A 17,070-nucleotide genomic window follows, 5' to 3' on the forward strand; every position below is an offset into this window, starting at 1 on the left:
TTTGTTGTACATTCTTGTTTTCTTTTCTTCCTTTTCCCTTTGTTTCTCTTCCGTAAAAACAAAGTGATTATTGAGAAAAAATAATGTTTAAGGAAGGAAATAGCCAACTGTCCAAGTGACATTTTCAGAACTGTGACTTGAAACCCGACTTTACCAATAAAGAGGATTTTAAATTCTAATTTGAGTCCAAACATGACATGTCTACTTGCTCCCAATCAAACGCTAGCACTCATTAAATAGAAAACAGTCACCAAATATTATCCAATGGGAGAGATCAGCCTTGCAGTAGTGAAAAGCAAATTTAGGAGTTCACCACCAGGACTTGTAAAACTTAAATTCACATATCCTGCTTTTTAAATACAGGGCAACCTTCCCTATGGACCTTCAGGGCCTACTTTGGAGGGGGGGCGCACTTATATGCATTAAAAAGGATGGTTTAGATCTGTCAAAAGGTCTATTTTGCAAGGTCGAATTGGCAGTTTAACACTACACTACAGGTGGCAATGACACTTTAGAGAGTGGCAGAATGAGTGCTGCAGGCCCACTAGTACAGAACTTAATTTACAGACCCTCGGGTCATGTAGTACCACTTTACTAGGGGCTTACAAGTTATTTAAATGCATCAATAAGGTATAGTCCAGTTTTACCATGTTTAAGGGAGTGAACACAAGGACTTGCACACCTATTAGCAGTGGTAAAGTGCACAGGGTCCTAATGCCGACAAAAATGATTTCAGAAACCAGGAGGGGTGAATGAAAAATGTTTAGGATAAAACCACACCAAGGATGTCAGGTCTAACAGTTGAAAACCTTGCACACCGACCAGTATTGCGGGGAGCTCTGAATACTTCCTTGAGTCACTCATTATCTTAATGAGAAATTAGCCATTTAAACCACACTTTAATTTATTATGACAAACATCTGCAATTTTACTTCAAGTTGAACAAGGTTTTTGGCGCATTGGCCATTCTAGTGTGGTTTATACAAGGATGCTTACTGTAAACTATCACCTTTCTTTTTGGAAGTGATACATAATGGGATGGCTATTATATGAAATACTTCCACAGTGCCTTCAGATTCCAAAACTACTACTTTGGTCTCCCATTATCCCTTCATCATGTTTGATTTTCTGTTTTAAAAATAATTTATGGTACAAAACATACATTTATTGTGATTATATTTCAAATTTAAATATGTAACAATTGGCTACAACTGAATCAATCTGGCCTACTTTTTTGCCTTGAATGACCGATTCACAGGACCCAGGCTTGCAGGGTAGGACTGGGACAGAAAATAGGCCCAGGCACCCAAGTAAAAGGGGTCCCCAGTCGCAAATCAGATTGGTAAAAAAGAGACTCAAATTTGCAATTCAGTGCAGTTTTAAACGTATAAAAACACATTGTATAGGTATTTCACAAGGTATGGGATACTGTACAAATTTGCACTATCTGCAAGCAAGGTTTCTGGTAATATCAGAGAAATCAGCAATACAAAATGGTGCACCAGACGATAAAATCAACCCACACACAGCAAAAAAAACAGCCCATCACTAATTGTCAGAGCAGCCCTTCAGGCACTGCATGCCTGCCCTATAGGACAGCCAAACCCTGCAGATTGGGAACCAAAAGCAGCCTGGCAAAAAATTTCAAATCGGTAGCATGTTTCTTTTTTAGGTCAGGTCCTTAAGGCAGCTTTAGCTGTCTTGTCAGTCTACTGTTATTTTCAAGAAATTCACACTATTGGTTAGGAGGATTGTGTATGATGAACCAACGCCAAGACTCAAACCTGGTTCTCCAGCTCCAAAGTCGGCAGCTCTGGCCATTAGGCCCCATTCTCTCCCACTTTTATGGTTAGTAGTTGGTTCTGTTCTAGAAGGCGACAACAGGAGAAATGAGCTGGTGCAAACTGCCTTCTGACGACAGCAAATGGTCCTCCTATTTACCCAGCGGCTCCGTTCACTTGGAGTAACTGCACAAAGCCTATTTGCATTGTCCACATCTGCTTGAAAGTAATTCCTTTCTTTTCAACATTTGCATTTTTTTTAATTTTCTTTTTATATTAACTTTAAATGCTGGCTATTTATTTTGCCTACACTCATTTTTACGTCATACGTAAGCGTACAAGGCCTTGTTTACTTTCGTATGCATCTCTGTGAGTCTAAAGCAATTCCCCGACTTCTCATTTGTTGGTTTCAATGTCCTCTAAAAATCCTTGCTTGCTAGTGGCCATTCCTGCCTCTTTGCCCCTCCTTTTTCCTCCTAGGAGCAGGGATTACGTTCAATAGCATTACGCTTTGTGGTTATCTGCTTGTGGAGGGACTATTCTATTATTTTTTCCATCTAGGTTACACTGTGGGTGCACAGGCTTTACATTTTATTGCAGCATTCGTCCCTGCCAGGTCCTTCCATGTTGCTGACATTCTTTTGTATTCTCTTTGAAGGCAGCTTCCAGGCTGGCTTGTTTACAGTTTGCTGGTAAACTGTGGAGTAAATGGGACAGTTTAGTTTCTGCTGTGGATGCTCAGCCTTTACGGTATATGGTGTTGGTTATAGCTAAGAAGTTGAATGAGGTCCTTCTACTGGGCAGAGGGCTTGCTGAGCCATATATTGATTTATTCAGTGATTCTTTTTTAAGAAATGCTTACACTGACCGGGATTGTTTTTAATGTGCGCGGGGGAAGGGGGCAATGTAGTGCATTTGTATCCGAAGCAGCTCGCTGAGTCAGAGGTTTGCTTACTAAGGAAGTCGCTTTCTTATGCATGCTTTCTTAGAGGAAGTTTGTTGTTTTTGGTGCATGGCCGGAAACAGCGGTCCAGCACGTCTGTTGTCAGAAAGGGCTCGCTGAGTCAAGGGTTTGTTTACTTAGCGCGTCATTTCAAAGAATGCTTTTTCCTGTGGGAGCACGTTAATTTTTGTCACATGCAGCTTACAGAGGCAGTCTTGCGGTCTCATGTGTATCTGGTTCTGCTCTTCTAGAAAAGGACACATAGTTGCATGCGCTTCTACAGAAGCATAAACTTGTCCATTTACAATGAAATAGGTCTCGCATTAGTTAAATGCAAGCTATTGGCTTTGCAAACGTAAAAGTAATACGGCGGACAAACCATTTTTTTTCTATTTATTCACTTTTGCAACAATGGCAGCACACTGCGCGGCATGCTGCCATTACTACAAAAGTCAATACATTTATTATATATTTATTACTTACTATTACTACTTACCCGGAGGGTCCAAGGCGCTTCGACCGCTGCGAAACCCTTCCTGGCTTCCCTGAGAGATGGTCCCTTAATGGGTATCTCCAGGGTGAGACCAGGCATCCCCGGCGGTCTGGTGGGGCCGTTAGTGAAGATGAGGCAAGCTAATGCCCAGAGTTGCCGAGTGTGATCGCTGATCAGAGTGGGCACAGAGGCGAGAGAATTATCGAGTCCGCTGACCCTGGTCCAGAAACCTGCCGCGCCGGGAATCGAACCCTAGTCCCGGGCCGTCCTCTGCTCTCGGGTCTGCCGCCTCTAACCAGTGAGCCACACTACTTCACTCTGTGGTACCCCCTTAGTGAGCTCTATCAGGGATGAGCGAAAAGAGCCCAGGTTGACACTCTGCGGGCGGCCTGATAAGAAGCTCTTCAGCCAGGACCATGCCAGACCCCCAACCCCTATCTCCTTCAATCGACTGAGTATGATTTTGTGCGATACCGTGTCGAAGGCCGCGGAGAGGTCCAACAGCACTAGAATCACAGAGCTCCCACTATCCTGTGACATTCTGATGGTATCTGTCGCAGATAGGAGAGCTGATTCCGTGCTATAGTTGGGCCTAAATCCGGATTGGAAGCGGTCTAGACCACCAGACCGCTCAATGAACCTCGACAGGTGGATGTTAATGTGTTTTTCCATTATCTTACTCAGGTAGGGAAGGAGTGATAAAGTATTACTTTTAGATTTGAAAAGGCAATAGCTCTGCATTTAACTGATGCGAGACCTATTGCATTGCAAATGCTTGCTAAAATGTATGTTAGAAAGTGTTTAAGTACTATTGTAGCTTAGCTGACTTTGGTTTGAGTACTTGGTTAGGTGGTGATTTATTCTTGCCTCCTTCGAAAATAATATTAACAACCACAATACAAATAATTATAATACTACAAATGATCATAATAATACGGGAGGTGTAGCTGAACAGTTTATTGTTTAATAAACATCACTGGTAAAACAGCTAAATCAGTTAATGTTTTTAATTGTTTTTTTGTAAGCATACAGTGGGCACGTTTAAGTGGTAGATTATTTTCATTCTATTTTTGTTGCATATGCTTGCAATTAAAAAACATACCATGCACTGACCTGCCAAGGCCAAACCTATTGGCTCTGCCAATGCTTTTTATACTATGGCATCCATGTGCATACTACAAGTGTCAAAGCAGAATTGAAATCAGCATCCTTTAACAAAACCATTTTAAACATTCCTAGAAAAAAATTATAAATATGTATGCATGTATATGATATCTCTAAAGCTTGAACCTAGCCAAAAGGTAGCAGTGCGCTGTGCATGGCCAAAGTCAAGCCTAAAGTCAGTGTCTGAATGGAGAGAAAGTTTGGATTTATGGGGGTTGTTACTTAGAGGGGCTCAGTCAATCCTCAGGTGGCAGTTTTGTCCCACTGACTCCTCAGCCAAGCACAAGCATTAAATATCCAAATATAGGCAAAATGGAAAGGAGGAAGATTAAAGAAAACCAAAAAACGTGCTACTAATAATACATAGAAGTCGTTTCCTTACATGTAACGACTGGGCCCAAAGTTATTCAAAAACAAATCCACTTATTAGCATCCTGGTTACCTTTCACAATAAAATAGTACTCTCTAAAATAATTCTACAAGTGCTCTGGGGTAGGTGAAGAGGTTTTCAATTGAAAGTAATTTAATTATTAAACTTTTTCAGTAATGTCATTTGCAACAAAATGGAAACAAAAATGTACAATATGCCATGCAAACCTAAGTGGTCTGGAAAATTGTTAAGGGCCAGATACACAATTGTATCTTTTTATTGTAAACATCTGATTGCGGCCGAAAAGACCTCCAGTTATACCCATCAGCAATTTACAAAATGATTCCTGGTAGGCATAAATGGGTCTACTTGTGCAGATTTCTCAGCCACAAGCACAGAGACAACTGCAGTAGTAAATCCAATGCAAGGGGAGGAAGTGAGCATTATTAGGCGTGGTTTGCCCTGTAAGTTTGTACATGACCACAAACATGTACGAATGTGTACATTACCAAAGTTAAAATCCAACCCCATCCCACCCTGCAAATGGTCAGAATGTTAAGCTTTCATGGTGGGGAGGAGATCACTGGTAGATTTGCTCGAGTTTTAGACGTATGTATTGCTTAACGAGAAAAAAAATGTTTATAGTAGAAAAAATAATATGTATGTTGGGACAGCAGGCTCCCTCCTCCGTACTTAAATCTACTGTATGCATTTTTCCGCACAGGGTATTACCAGCCTGTGGGAAATGTCACGACAGTCCCAGCAGTACAACTTGAAACCTACGCTTAGAAACCTATGATTGGTGGAGGATTCCAGACACACTATCTGTTTCTGAATTGTTAAAAAAGCCCATGAAAGAATATTCGGTCGGAGAGGTAAAATCTCCACCAGTATATTTATGTGTTTTTCATGAATTGGGCCCGACGAATTTACGACAAGTTGCTATGAACTATTTTCAGCTGACAAGGATTTCCACGTGACTATCCGTGATAATAGGCTTTTCTTTATGACAAATCACACAATTAATTTTGTACCTTTCTAGTTTTGTATACAGTTGTAGATAATTATTCTCAAAGTTATAACAGACTGCTGTGAATCTCTGTAATCTGTTTCTATTATTTATTCATACTACAAAGAAACAATAAGGAGATGGGATGTGTTTATTTTTGCATGGAGCATTGGCTTAAAAGAAGGTGTTCACTTCAGCGCTTAGCATCTTTCTTGCTGTTTTTCTGCAAAGAAACATTTTGTATTTTTTATTAGTAAAGGCTGGCTTGTAACCTGAACTGTGGTCGGGGCATTTCTGTCTGCTAATTCTATTTTGAAAATGATTTAATAATCACTAAAAATTATGCACTTGGCTGAGCTATTACAAACATGCAGTAGAGTTTCCAAAAAGTTTTAGAGAACTGTTGCACTCAGTATGAGACTGTAGGAGGTTAACATTGTTTCGAGCTTCTCAGGATGACGTGGTACAATCAAAACGCAACAACATGATATTCCGTATGTTACGTGAGTCGCACTGGATTGAGACTGCATCATTTAATGCAAACAGACACAAATAACAGATTCTTAAAATGCTACGATTTCGGAATGGTCTTTATACTTTAAAAAAAACTGGCAAAATAACATTTAATTAACTGAAATGGTTTAACCACCACAAGTAACTGTGGTTTTGATTTAAAAAAAAGCCTTTCATGAGTCTTACTCACGCCGCAGGTGATGCTCCTGAATAGCCAGGCATGTGACACACACTTTGTTTTGGAGTTTTGAGAATATGAGAATAAACATGGCAAAAAAAAATATGCTCATAACCAACTGAACACGAAATCTTCACAAAATTTGGTACCTGTCACAAAAAAAGTTATAAGCATACAAATTCTCTACGAAAAAAAACATTTTATCCTACTCGTATTAAATTTGTTTAGAAAGACCAACAGTCCAAATCCAAATAGCATTAAAGCAGTCTTCTTCATTTTTCCTGTACTCCAAAATCTCGGTTTCTGGAGAGGTGGGACACGGCAAGGAACATTCTGTTGACCATCCTGCAACTAGAAAAATAAACAGAGTTTCACTGAAAGTTAAGATATTTAAACTTATTTAGTGATAACTGTACAAAATGTCCTACTTGTATACGCATTAATGTATTGCTGAAATCATGCAGTCTTCACCGAAGTCTTTATTACAAAAAATATACGGACTAAACAACGAGAAGTTCACACACATCTTTGAAGCCTATTCACAAAGGTATTTTCGAGTACATAAAGTAGTAATAATGTAGCATATTCTCTTTCGAGCCGTTGTGCATTTGACCCAAAACATCTGAAAATGGAAATAACCTGGTCATATTCGGGGTAAATGCAGCAGCGGTGCGTCCATTGGGGCGTAGCCCCACTAAGCCTGGTGGACGCACCTGCGGCTGCTGCAGCAAAGAGCTAAACAGAAAACACCTAAATAAAATACAGCTGCGCTTAATTGACTCGAGTGTTCCGACCGGGACAGACCCGATACAATAGGGAGTGCGCAGGGGGTGGGGCTGGTTTACAACAACAACATCAGTGTGATGTCACAGTCTGTCTGACTCGACTGCGCATGAGGAATTAAGGAGGAAACTTGCCCGCGCATGCGCTTTAGCCAGGTTAGCCGTCAACTTCGAAGGGGCAAGGGGGGGGTGTGTCTTTGGCTGGGCCCCGTTCTGTAAAAATGCACCAGGGCGAGTAGACTGTGTGACCCCCTAGCCAATCCTGGCGCTTATGCAGCGCCAGGATTGGCTGGCCCACCGCGCCGAAATACAGGCAATCATTATTGGATGCCTGCGCGTGGGTGGGTGGACTGATTGGCCCTGGATTTGGGGGACGTGCGCCGGTGCACGCCGTGACGTTTCCACGAATTGCGCGGCTGTATTTAAGTTTCTTTAGGGCGGGGGCTCCCTCTCTGTCTCCTCGTGCGCGTAGGGCCAGGCAGCAGTAAGCAGACCGTCGTCACTCACTGTCAGTGTCCGACCTCTCTTCTTCACTGGACTCAGTCAGTCTCTACACAGTCTCGTGGTTATTGTCCGTCCGTCGTCACTGACTCAGACCAGACCAGACCGTCACTCGTCACGTCACTCGAGCTGGTGGCTGAGTTAGAGGTTAGTAGTGGTTTAATTGTTTTTTAAAATAGAAGTGTCTCCTTGCGTTAAGGTGCATTTCCAGCATGCCAAAACACAGCCAGTAACTTTGAGCAGTGGGGCAAACTAACTGCATATCTTAAAATGGACATGGGGACTTGCTTCGTCTTTACCAAAATACTAGATTAACAGAAAATGCGTCTCTTTTCAAACAGTATTTCGGACCCAAGTGGAAGATTGTGCAGTGTAAAATGATTTCGTTTGCCAATTCTTGATTTATGTGGCTTGGAGGATTTGTACCTCATTAACAAGACTACATTTGTTGCATTTTTGGCGACTTTTTCGTTTTATTTTCATCCCCTTAATAAGCATGTCACAATCACAAAAATATATTATGATAGCATTTCACCTGCGCTTTTTTATTTACAGTTTCCCCAAGTTAGGGCACATCTCTGGAACTCTCCTTTGTCTATGCGAAATTTCATAAATGGTAGTGGGTTTTTTTGGACTGAAATTAGGCGTAGATAGTGTTTCTCTAGAAAAAAAAAGACCACTTTATTAGAAAAAGCATATGCGTCTGCACAACCGAACAAAGCCCAATTATAGTTACATTTCTCAAAAGCCTCAATAATAATCTTTGCTAAAGCAAGCCTATCGCCTTCGCACCGAAGTGTATGTGCCTGGGAAGGCTCGTACCACTTTGTTGGGCTGCTGTAAGTGAATTATTCTCAGGAGGTCCTTTATTAAAAACACAGACAATACCGCCCCCCTCGAGCCCAAGTGACTTTCTGCCCATTTTCCCCGCACTTCTATGGAGTGGAAACTAGAGTGTCTGCTGCTGCTGCTGCCTGCGTAACGGTAAGTTATAAGTTATAACTGCCTGATAGTCTGCTGCCTGGTGGTGCCTGCTGCAGCTGAGCTCGTCGTCGCACTGTAGTAAGTCTATGTATCTAGATCCGAACCAGGCATCCAGTGGGAAAAAGTAAGAGTTGCGTCGGTCGGAATCAATGTAGTAGTGTTATGATTTAGGAATGTGCATTTGTGCAATGTGCAATATATTTTTAATATGTGCCATGTGATGCCAGAGTCCACTTTCTTGTCTAATTCAAATTGACACAGGCAGCTCTCTCACTGCACACTGTGCTGCCTGCCCCGCTTATGAATAAATGCCCCTCCCCCAGACCTTCGTCTCCTCTTTCCAGATTACCGGCTCCCCGGGGCCCCCTCCACTCTCTGACATCCAATACTGCCTTGTGATAATGGCTTCAGAGGCTCGCGCCACGGGGCCTTGGCCCCGTGTGCTCATTAATAGCCTATAATATTAATTAGCTTCATATCCACCTACGGCCTCCCCGGGCCCCCTTGGGCGACTGACAGTAAAATAATCGTGTTATTAGTAGGTTAATCTCGCTGAGCCACTCAAAACACGGCCTGGTGGGCTGGGGAGAAGACGGAACTATACACGCCATTCTTAGATTACCCGTGTTGTAGTGATGCATTTACATTCTGTTCTGTTATTCCATTTTGTTTTATAAAATGTGCATTTTTATTTTTAAATCAATAAAACAGGAATTAACAAAAGCACCGGTTATTTACAGCGCGCAGAAGCGGCACACCTGAGGCATTAGGTGCTATGTGTGCCCAGGTTATGATTAGAACTAAAGTCGCTGGTTATTCACATATCAATAGTTTGATGTGTATTAATTATGTATTTGATATTATTGCACCGACTGCAAAGTGCAGGGGGCTGCACTGCTAGTACTGGTAGAATTGAATGTGGGGGCGGGAAAGTGCAGAGAAAGGGACACTGTGTTGTTGTTAAACCTGCACACGATAACACGATTACTGTAATGCAAGTACATGTATATAGCGCTTGCTGCACTTGACAAGGCGTTTCAACGATTTACTGAGGATTGCACCGTACTCCGGATCAAGGTTAGTGTTATGCCAGTGGAGAGTTCTGTCCAAAACCTTTCAGCACTGGTGGCGGAGACAAAGTTTTAACCAATCAGCGTACGATGATTGTGTTTATAGATTACAGGTCGTCTTTGTAATACCACTGCCAGGCTACTGCAGCACTTGCTATGAGTGAGTGCATGTGTAGGGGTCTTGTGTGAGCTGGTGCTTGATGAGCGAGTGAATGTACAAGTGCGTAAACAAGTGAGGGTCTTGTGTGGGATAGTGTGAGTCAATGCTTTGTGAAATGGTGTGTGAGTTGTTATAGTGACTCAGTGCAGGAGTGAGGGTCAGGCTTGTATTAGTGTGAGTGTATGTATGTTGAGACAGTGAGTGAATGCAAGAATGGATAGTTGTCTTTCACATATGGGTAGAAACGTGGTTGTTTATTGTGCTAGTTATACATTGCCCATTGAAATGCAATACTGTCATAACTGCATGCAAGCATAGAGGCACAGCGAGCTTGTTGCATACGATGCACTTTATTCTGATGCCTTTGCTAACCCTAACTGCAGCTAAAATAGCAATGGTTCACATGAGAGCTAACACATCATATCACTCTGGTATCTCATCAATTTTGGAAACCTTGTAGTCTCCATGGTGTCGCCTAAATTAGAGAGACGGTCTGATCACTGCAAAATTAGAAACTGCCCTGCTTTCTCTACATTTAAAAAGGTTCCACTCATCACACTAGTCGGTGAACAAAAGTTACCTACTAATGAAAGACCTTCACATCACCCACTCACCCCCTTCTGCCCAACTTCCACTGCTGAAAGTCCCCTCCTCCCAGCAGCCCACGAGCCCTCGGTCATTGTTCTACATTTCATTTGCTGCCCTCTACAGTCATGTATCTGCTTATCCCTTGTTTGCACCCACCCTATAACAAAACACGTCTAAATGTTTCTTTTTCTGTGACTGTACAGTGTCTGCAGTCCTTTTGGGCCTCTTCCGTGCTCTTAAAAATGGAAATGCATATAAATTAAAACTACATGTACAGTGAGCCTTTCTTTAACTTAGTTACGTGCAGTCATCTCTCCGAGTTTAAAGTGCTGTACTTGGTCAATTGTGCGACTCTAACACTCAGTGGTAATGTGGCTATTCCTCGAGGTTCTGGCCAATGTAATTCTCTTTGAACCCTGTAATTTAAAGGAAAGAATCAAGAGTCCCAAACCTATGCTTCTTGAGAAGACTGACAGAAAGAATTTGTCACGACCATAAATTCCTGATTAGTGGCAAAAATGCTTGTTTAATAATAGGCTGCCACAGTGTGTAAAATGTATGCTTGAGAGCAAACCAAAGAATTTTAAGTTAAGGCATGTGGGGAATAAAACTTTGTAGATAAATTCCATTGTTTCATTTACTGTTGAGTATGATTTTACATTTTTATATGTGGGTATGCTTTATGTAGTCTTTTAATAAAAACCTAACGAAACATAGAGCATAATAAAGCAAATTGTAATTCTTTTATGGGCATACTTTGTGTCTGGCTGACCGTAATCCACTGATGCATAAATGCAGGTCCACCGGAATTATGCGGCAGGGAGGGCAAATTATGTGTGGCGTGAAAGAGGGCATATTATGTGGCATAATGCAGCGCATTTTGTACTACTGTTACCTCCTTGGTTTGTAATTTTTAAACATTAACGCTATCTTGGCCAAAGTTTCACCTCATTAGTACCATTTATTACAGAAGGATATTGATCAAGCTTGTGTCCACTATTGTATGTAAATCGTTAGAGATCTGTGCAGAGTCTGTGCCTCTTCTAGGGCAGATCCCAGTCAGAGGCAAAGGTTTTTTCTTCAAGGTAGTTGCAGAACTATGTTAACGCTCACATTTCAATCAGTTTTTCGTGGAATAGCCTAGGCCCTTCAGGATTGGTCTGCAGTTGGATCGGTGTGCTAGGTCTAGAGTGCTCCTTTTAGGGAGCATTCAGAAGTTGGATTTGTTAAGGACTAAAACAAAGGTGTCAGATCATAGGCGAATGTGTAGTGTGCATGGCTGGTGGCGATGGGCACACAACAAATAGGCAAAACCATAATTTACACTGCTGTGCAACTTCTTCTACTCTTAGAGCTGTGATTTTCGTGAAAGTCTTATAGTCTGAATTCAGCACCTGTGCGTAATACGACGGAATGTATGAAGCTCTGTGGTTATACTGAATTAGCAGCTACCTATGTTATGCCATCTATTAATGTAATAACTGTACTATCATAATTGCTTTATTAACCTTCCTGCTTTCTCAAATTTGCTTGAAAATGCACGATTTTTCTTCTTTTTTTTCAAAATTTTCAAACCCCCCTTTTGGGGTTCGAGCGCGCGCAGCCGCTACGGTGCTGTATGCAAATCACTTTGCGCGCCCCACCACTTTCAAATGTCACCCACTGCCCCTGGGTAAATGCACATTCAGTTAGCTCAATTGAAAGAACTGTGTCTTAATTGGAATGTTACTGAGTGAGAGTTTGATTCACAAAGGCATGTATAAGAGTATTGCAGTAGTAATATTTCCCATATTCATAAATGCTTTTGGGACTAAACCTCTTTAGGCGTTTATAATCCTTCAAGTTTTATTCGCACTATGACTTTTCAATCGAAAATGAAAACAAAAATGGTTTAACATTTTCCCAAAGATCTGAGGGGAATGTAGTACACTTTTTTCGAGATTAACAACAGACAAGCCCACCATGTGATTTGAATACACATAATACAGGGTTGGAAAAACGAAAACACGTTCGGAAAAACGATAGATTTAAGATCAGCCACAGTAATTGATCAGGCTCACATGCCATTCCATTTTTAGGTAGAGCCTAGACAATGTTTGCGCTGTTGCCTAGCAAGCTGTTGTAAATGGTTTGTGGAGTTGAACTACGCCCATTGTTTGGCATTGCTTTTTATTTGTTTGTGCCAGTGTCTTTCAGAAATCCTTGCTTGCTACTGGGCAATGCTTCCTCTTTTCCCTCCTTTGCCCTTTCCGCTTTCCTGCCACGGAGCACAGGCCAAGTACTGCCTCCTTACACTTTTGGTCTTTATGTGTTGCTCTAGAGACGACTTTGTTTTTCAGAGCGTGGCCGCCTGCATTCCTGAGATAACAGCAGAAACTGAGATGCCTGGTGCATGTGAGCAGCCTGCTCGTGTCTTCGGTATCATGCGTGTTCAGCTGCAGCATCCGTCTTTTTAAAAAAAAAATAGTTTCCTGCTTGTCGCCATTCAGTATTTTCTATTCTTATAATGAATATGCCAACTGCACTTGGGACTGTGCTGCTCCTTCACTATATTAAACTTAATTATTCAATTGTTTTAGATAATAGTACATATCAATACGGCCAACAGAGTTGGAAGTCATACTTCAATTTTCGTTTCGTTATAGCGCCCCCCTTCACAGCCTTTCTTTTGTATCTAGGGCTAAAGTCGTCCAATGATGTCCATCCAACTGCGGAGGATGCGTATTGTCTGGCTACTTATCGGATTGGTGAGAGTCCAGATGCAGCCATGAGCAAACCAATCACTAGGAGCCACTGTGTGGCTCACTGGTTAGAGGAGGCAGACCCAGAAGCAGAGGTCGGCCCGGGACCAGGGTTCAATTCCCGACGCGGCAGGGTTTGGAGCCCAAATGTCCACGGACCTGATAATTCTCGCTTCGGTGCCTACTTGAATCAGGGGTTCACGCTCTGCAACTCTGGGCAATAGCTTGCTCAATCTCCACTACGGCCCCGCGGCGGGATGCCTGGCTTTCACCTTGGGGGTGCCCAGCTGGGCTATCCCACAGGGAAAAACCAGGACGGGTTCCCAAAGCAAGCGCCGAGATACCCTTTGTGGTGATACGTGCGCTATATGAGAAACTACATTACCATTACTGTTTGAGATCAGGGGTGGACGAGGAAGCGTTACATGGCACTGGATGGCAGTTAAGCCACATTTGTCAGTGTATGCTGCACTCAGTCTCAGTTTCTTCAACCAATCCACAGAAACACTACGTCCCATTGGGCACAGACATTTAGAGACACTACTTCAACATGGCAACAACGCAACTTCTGTTCAGTAGGACTGGTAGCAGCAGCCCCGCACTCCCAGCACCAGGCATTCAATACCGGGAGGAGCACGTCCTCTGAGACTTCAAATCCCACCTTGCCCTGCATCGGAGTGCCTTTAAAAATCACAAGCTGGCCAGAGGCGCGTATCGCAGCAGCTCTGCTCTCCCAGCACCAAGCACTCTAGACTGGGAGGAGCACGACCTCTGGGACTTCAAATACCACCTTTCACTGCGCCGGAGCGGCTTTAAACATCACAAGCCGTCCCGCAGCAAGCGTAGCAGCAGCCCCGCACTCCCAGCACCAAGCACCAAGCACCAAGCAAGGAGCACGACATCTGGGACTTCAAATCCCACCTTTCGCTGTGTCGGAGAACCTTCAAAAATCACACGCTGGCCCGCGGTGCCAAGGGTGGGTCCGTCCACACCCACCGGAGCACGGAGGAGGCTGGGCCCCTGCCTCTAACATCTGGGCCAACGGAGAGAGAACTCCCAACTTTCAGGTACTGTGTCATTGTTATTTTAATCGATTATTAATATTCCCCCTGGGCGCCTAATTAAGACGTTTAGGAGTAATGGGAACATTGGATGCTTTTATTACATGGGCAGAATCAATGTTCAGCCACCAGACTGAGCTAATAGAGTGGCAGGTCTCACTGGATCCACTCACTTTGCAGAGCTGCTCATCACTAGGCACTTACAATCTGGGCCGTATCCCGCAAATTACTCCACCAACCCCCACACAAAGCCCGCCCTTGCTTCACCTTGCATCAGATCTGGATGCCCCAATCCCCTCTGATATTCCAAATGGGCCCATTTAGGAATGAGGGGCAGGGTCCCTAAGTCTCACAATGATTATCGCACGAAGTAACCACCAGTTAAGCGAAGGAGGGGTGTGGGCCATAAAAATTTTATTCAACGAAAGGGTTTAGATCTGCTAAATCTAAAGGGCACGGTGAATCTGAACAGGGGCTAATTCCTGCCTCATTGACTACTGACCCGGCAATGTTGCCTTCCCAATTAGGTGGAGAGGAGTTTCGGAAAAGAACTCAGACCCTAGTCATGGTGTTACTAAGTACTCTGCACCTTAAGCTATCAGAAATTGAAGAGAGACTAGTCAAACTAGAATGCCTGGGTACACCGGGTCACCCCCACACATTATACTCCTGCGTGGGAATAGAAGCCTTCTTCAAAGGACTTATCAGATGGAGGAGGGCGCATGAGTATCAATGACTGCAGGAGATCATCCATCCCAGCCACCCCAACAGGAACATTGCCAAAATAAGTACTTGAGTACTCTTGCTCCAGCTCTTCACCCGTAGGAGCAAACCAGCACATTGCAGAGGACTGGCAACCCTTCTAACTCAAGGAACCCTGTACCCACTCCCCTCTTCCTTCCGAGCAATGCCTCAGATGGGTTGTTAAGTAATTTACAGACAGCTAAAATAGCGGGAAGCAATGTTGGCATCTTAAAACAGGGGACAAATACAGAGGGGCATGCTCATTCCAGGTCCGTATCGTTGCATTTACCACCTTCAGCAGCACCCCTCGTATTGGTTCTTGGAAATTTTCCCACCTTGAGGGAGGGCCAGGTTGAATCTGTGAAAGCATAGGCAGGCTGGTGTGGGCATTAACTCAGATTTCTAGCTGCTGTTACCCGATTAGTACCACAAAATGGAAAAAAAGACTTAAGCAACTGTGCAAAACTGCCCAATGTGTCGACTACTGACTGCCAATACCTACCTGCTTGTTGACTCATCGGTATTTCTGGAAATTACATCCACGGCTGTTCTTAGAAAGCCAATGTGCGGAGCCCAAAGTGTCCTGTGTGTATTGTGAGCAAAAAAAAATCATAAATAGAGAACAAGCCTGCTACAGCCATAATTCCACTGTTCCGGAGTGGGAACCCACTTGCCAACTCACTGAAATGGTGCTTACTTTAAGAAAGGATTTGAAAGTGCTCCTATGCCGTAAAACAGAACCAGTGGCAGTCTGCCATGCAAGGAGTATCCCGCAGTCAGCTGGGAATACCGAAGGGCTTGTAGTCCGAGCAAACAAAGGTGCACAGCCTGACAATCAACACACTTGATATTGGTTGGCTTATATTAGGTGGTGCAAAGGGTGAGTGAAGAGCCCTTGGAACCACTCAAAAGTGAGTAGTTGCAACTACCAACTGCAGAAATAACGGGGTTTCCCAATGCACTCAATCACAGTGAAACATTTGTTAAGTAACAAAAAGCGATTCAGTACAAGAAGACAAAGCGACAGAAGGAATCTAGGAATCTCCAGAAGGAGAGTAGTCCGTTGGAGTCCTTTATTGTGTCAAACAGCCAGCCGACACGTGTTTCATCGCTGTTGTGAATCCTCAGGGCTAATAAGGCTGTATTGAGACTAGTAGGTCGCACAGCTGGTGATAATTCCGACCCAGCCGGGCCTGTGACCATCAATGGCGAAATTGCAAGACAAATAGTCTCCACACCCAATATGAGGTGAATGTGAGGAGAAACTTATTTTGTTCTTCAAACTGTTTCAAAACCGATTGGTTCCTTAGAAGTGCTCTACAACCAAAAAACCGAGTGTACAATCAAACACACGGAAGCCTGCAGACGGGTACGACTTCAGTCTGTTAAGAGAACGCCCAAACTCTTTTACAACCGAGTGCGGTGACCAGCGTGTTCACTCTCCGGGCCGTGTTCTTGTTTGGACCAGTGTCCCAACAGGAACACGGCCCGGAGATGTGAGCTGCCTTGTAAGAGTAGGAGTAAATTGCAGAGGAGCCAAGAGCGGAAGTGAGCGGAAGTTGGAGGATCTGCTGGAGGAGGATTTTTCGTTCACAGAGCTTGGAGCCGCGACTGGAGCAGGAGCTACAACAGGAGCTACAGCAGGCAAACGTCGCTGGCTCACTCATCCCTGGAGAAGGAGCTACCGCACACAGAGTGGAGTGGAGCCTGGAGCCGAGGTCGGAGCAGGAGCTAGAGCAGGACTCGTCATCACAGGCAAACGCTGGTTCGTTCGTTTATCCCCGTCTGCTCCCTCCCGCCCGCATTAGCTGCTTTAGCCGCATGCGACCGCTGTGCCGAGTCGTGTTGACTCGCGGTTCTGTGCGGTGCCGTATAGTTCCCACAGCTCCAGCACCATCCTCACAGCACCCTCATAGGCTCTTGAGAGGTGGAGGTGGCAAGGGGGCGAGAAGGCGGTGAGCGGCGGCGGATAGCACAGCGGCTGACAG

The 17,070-nt window shown here is 43.8% G+C and overlaps 1 protein-coding gene across 1 annotated transcript in view; it reads right to left on the reverse strand.

The window, feature by feature from the left end:
- Nucleotides 1-5,895: 5,895 nt before the first annotated feature.
- Nucleotides 5,896-17,070, reverse strand: part of ASZ1 (ankyrin repeat, SAM and basic leucine zipper domain containing 1) — a 1,750,578-nt gene continuing 1,739,403 nt past the window's right edge. The window contains exon 13 of the mRNA XM_086919410.1: nucleotides 5,896-6,802. Coding sequence (XP_086775536.1) covers nucleotides 6,635-6,802 — 168 coding nt within the window. The 3' untranslated portion in view covers nucleotides 5,896-6,634. The remainder of the gene's footprint in view (nucleotides 6,803-17,070) is intronic.

Source organism: Lissotriton vulgaris, chromosome 1_1, assembly GCF_964263255.1.
Source record: "Lissotriton vulgaris chromosome 1_1, aLisVul1.2, whole genome shotgun sequence".
Taxonomy (NCBI): Eukaryota; Metazoa; Chordata; class Amphibia; order Caudata; family Salamandridae; genus Lissotriton; species Lissotriton vulgaris.